Source organism: Phalangium opilio, unplaced genomic scaffold, assembly GCF_054372755.1.
Source record: "Phalangium opilio isolate 3A_F unplaced genomic scaffold, DU_Popi_V2 ptg000390l_1, whole genome shotgun sequence".
In the NCBI taxonomy this organism is placed as follows: Eukaryota; Metazoa; Arthropoda; class Arachnida; order Opiliones; family Phalangiidae; genus Phalangium; species Phalangium opilio.
In genome coordinates this window covers 3,561,542-3,565,368 of record NW_028324234.1, presented here as the reverse complement: position 1 = coordinate 3,565,368, position 3,827 = coordinate 3,561,542, and the positions used below count along the sequence as shown (strand labels likewise).

The following is a 3,827-nucleotide window of genomic DNA, read 5'->3' as shown; positions in this document are numbered from 1 at the left end:
GTGTAAACGCAGCTTTATGCTCGCTGAAATTCACCTAGAAAACCAAAATAAGCACTGCCACTTTAAACACACTTTCTTGCATTTCGTAAATGAGTTGGAAATTGATTGAGAATCTTTACTTATCCAGTTCCTTTTCATACTTTTTTCCCTTACCCGTAGCAGGCAAACAAACAAACAAACGAACAAATCGTTGTCATCGGTTAAGTCATTGCATAACAACACGGACTCGTAAAAATGTGGAGTTTTACCATTTTGACTTCGATTGTGTGCGCATGTTTTCCGTACTGCGAAGAGATGTCACTCAGTGCGTGTAATACGAGGGTAACTACTACTAAAGGGTAAATAAGCGACTGAATAACCAGCCCAAAATAGTCATCTTTGTCGTTCTGAAATATTTCACCAATTAATTTGCCGTAATATTACTGTAAAAGGGAAATAAAACCTTCGCTTACCTGTAAATAGTATTTCATGATGGTGGATCTCATTGTGATAGTATGCGTTACTGTTAAGAGGAACCAAAACATTGTCAGGATTCCCGACAATACCGTGCCACCCCATCTGCCGTAAACTACGAGAAATAACGCCAAGATCTGCAACACGCGAGTTCAATTTAGTTCCTCAAATCGTCAGATATAGGGTTTATTAAAATGTCTTACGTAAGTTACAAATTCAAGAACGACCGCTAAATTGTCGACGACTTGATAATTGCCATAGTATATCTGTTTACCAAACTTTAAGACGCTAATTGCGGCAAGTAACAAAACCAAGAGCTGAAAACACAAACAAAAGTGTACCAACGCTTTAGGAACTTTTTGGACATTCAAAAGATTATTCCCGAGAGGAGGAATAATCTATGCCAAAAACGTGCTCATCCTGTACAGTGCATTTGTTTCGGTACAACGATGATTCTTGTTCAAAAAGAACATACTCTTTTCATAATACACAGATGAGAACAACAGACACTTCGCCTCTCCGACTTTGCGATCAACGCGACTTCCATTGGGAGAAACAACCAGAGTATCGCGCATGGCACCCAGATCAGGATGGTCTTTTGAAAACAAGGAGTCAAGTCCGGATCATCCGTGTACCACGTCAAATTGGCGTCCTGTTGAAAATAGTAACATATTTCGTAATTAAACAAAAAGGCCATCAATTATTATAATTATTCCTCTGGTCAAGTATTGTATTTTGTAACATACCCAAAATGGAGATTCGCAAAAGTTCTCCAAAATTAAGAAACCCATTAATGATTAACACAAAAATATTTGCTATAATAATAGAATAAGAGCAATTCATTTAACAGGCCTTACAACGTTTTTCAATAAACCGCAGAAAACAGTACATACAGACCTTGATCGAGTCTCGCTCGCATAACACGTGGGCTTCACAACGAATGCGTCTACAGTAGAGCTGAATATTAAAATGCCAGACTTCAGGGGATAAATCGTTCTTTTATGAACTGTACATTTGAATATTTGCGGGGAAGATTAGGATTTCTGATTACGGATTATATTTGTTGAACTTAACGACTATATTTTTTTTATCAGTTTATCCTTGTTAAGATAGTCTAATCTCAAATAAAAATACAAAACTTCGTCAAGGCTGTAAAGAATTATAAAAAAGTCTTGGTTTGGACCAAGGCCGAAAAAACAAACGATATGTGTGAGGTTTATCATTTGGCTGAAGTTTCAAATATTGCAATTGTTTTAGTTATTTTTATCCATTTAATCCTTAATCAATATCAAATTCAATCAACTGATTTTACTCTTAATCGATCCATTCCCTCTAAATTAATTAAAAAATTACATATCTACGCTTTTTCAAGAACAATTACATTTTCCGAAAATATATTATTATATAATATTATATAATAATTATATAATATTGAATATTTGAAATATTCTACTGACTTTCTAAAAAGACCAAGCGAACTTTGACATAATTCGAAAGGAAAATATAAATATGTGTGTGTGTGAGAGAGAGAGAGAGAGAGAGAGAGAGAGAGAGAGAGAGAGAGAGAGGACCCCAATGGCGGCATCACCCTTGCGTTTTAGTTTCTCTGTATGTAATTTACAAAATGTACTACTCACTTACAAATGTACACCGAATACACTGAGTGATTGGTCTTTCAGTGTCAAGTTATAGCCATAAGCATGCATGTACAAGAATGTTCTATAGTGTTAGGTTAAGGTTGGCGGGAAAGCCCACAGAGTCCTGTACCGTATACTAATGTGAAAAGGTTTCGAACTATATGTTAATATTGGCTGAGGGTGTTGCGACGGCTCAGATGACTCATACACTAGAACCACTGGTGATTTTAAAATTTTATATATTGGGAAAATAGAGAAAGGGGGATCGGAGTTGAGTGTGACTTTCTTCGCATAACTGGTAATGAATGATATTATACCCATATTATTTCCGCAGGAAATGAATATAACAAGTCATTGGTACTGAGAAGTATTTCTTTTTATGTAATCTTTACTCTTATCTTTGGTTATATACTAGAAGTATTGCGGTAACCAAATTCTTCACTTGGCGATGGAAGTGGCATAAAATCCTCCAATTTGTTCACTAGTGGTAGGATCAATTACCAATGCTAGAGCACTTTACTTCTAGTCTCTTATCTTACTTCTGGTTATATTTATACCGATATCATATTTTGCCTGTGCTACGTTGTTGCTTTGTCTTAAGAAGACGACATTAGTTTATAAATTACTTTGAGCAAAATAAGTTATTCATCATATTTTCTTGAGCATCAGTCTTCTCAGAAACTTACTAGAGATTTAACCTTTTTTGGTGCAAACTTGAAAATTTGTCAAGCCAGCAACAATTCAAACTATGTCCGCCAAGGTGCTTACAAGTTAGTGAGTATCGACACGAAATCCCTTAAAAATAATTAATTTCATGATAAAATGTTTGAGGAAAATGTAATTGTTCTTGAAAAAGCGTAGATATGTAATTTTTTTAAATTAATTTAGCGGGAATGGATCGATTAACAGTAAATTCAGTCGATTGAATTAAATATTAATTAAGGATTAAATGGATAGAAATAACTAAAACAATTGCAATATCTGAACTTCAGTCAAATGATAAATCTCACACATATCGTTTGTTTTTTTCGGCCTTGATCCAAACCAAGACGTTTTTTAATACTATCTGTCACTTAAGCCTTAATGTAATTTAAATTTGAAAAATATTATTTTTGCTTTACCGTCATACATTTGGGGTTGATCTATTTCTAATTGCTTAAAAGAAGTACTTAAATATCGTTATTACACATTGCGTTAAATTTTTATCATACCCCGTGCTAAATATCTCGGTAACATAAAGATAATGTATAAAATAATAATGAATGATGTGATTATATAGTTTGGCATGAATACCAGTAAATAAATCAAATACCTAAACAATTCATAGCAATTTAGACAAATAAACAAACGGCAATGCGAACTGTGGATGTAACAAACAACGTAACCCTCTGTTTCCCAAATGGTTACGTTGGAGAAATTTACGCTTATGTTAACATGGAAATTATTTGACTAATTAAATTACTTAACGACACTGTCCTCCTGGATTAACCAACGACACTGTCCTCCTGGATTAACCAACACCACTTTTACTAATATTTATGAATTAAACAATACACTGTTGATAACAAATAGTTTAGAAAATTATACCGTAACAAAAAATCCTGACTGGTTTAATCGGGTGAAATGTTTTTAACGTTTTATCTTCTACGTTGGTTGAGTTTCAGGAACTATATCACACACCATCACAATTAGTAAGATTGACCAATGATGAAACACTGTATACTTCATATGGGAATT

General features: G+C 34.0%; 1 protein-coding gene across 1 annotated transcript; it reads right to left on the bottom strand.

The window, feature by feature from the left end:
- Positions 1-626: 626 nt before the first annotated feature.
- Positions 627-1,425, bottom strand: LOC149596239 (ATP-binding cassette sub-family C member 3-like). Its single transcript, XM_089861405.1, has 4 exons — positions 1,351-1,425; positions 1,200-1,268; positions 929-1,105; positions 627-770 (listed from the first exon to the last, which is right to left on the bottom strand). The coding sequence occupies exons 2-4, from the start codon at positions 1,242-1,244 to the stop codon at positions 627-629; spliced, it is 366 nt and encodes a 121-aa protein (XP_089717531.1). The 5' UTR covers positions 1,245-1,268; positions 1,351-1,425.
- Positions 1,426-3,827: the final 2,402 nt, after the last annotated feature.

Bases quoted from the DNA above. Each gene is read 5' to 3' on its own strand.
- LOC149596239 (XM_089861405.1), bottom strand. From the start codon at position 1,244: ATGGGTTTCTTAATTTTGGAGAACTTTTGCGAATCTCCATTTTGG. The intron at 1,106-1,199 runs GTATGTTACAAA...TATTTTCAACAG, and splicing joins TTTGCGAATCTCCATTTTGG to GACGCCAATTTGACGTGGTA. The intron at 771-928 runs GTATGTTCTTTT...TTGTGTTTTCAG, and splicing joins ATCTGTGTATTATGAAAAGA to CTCTTGGTTTTGTTACTTGC.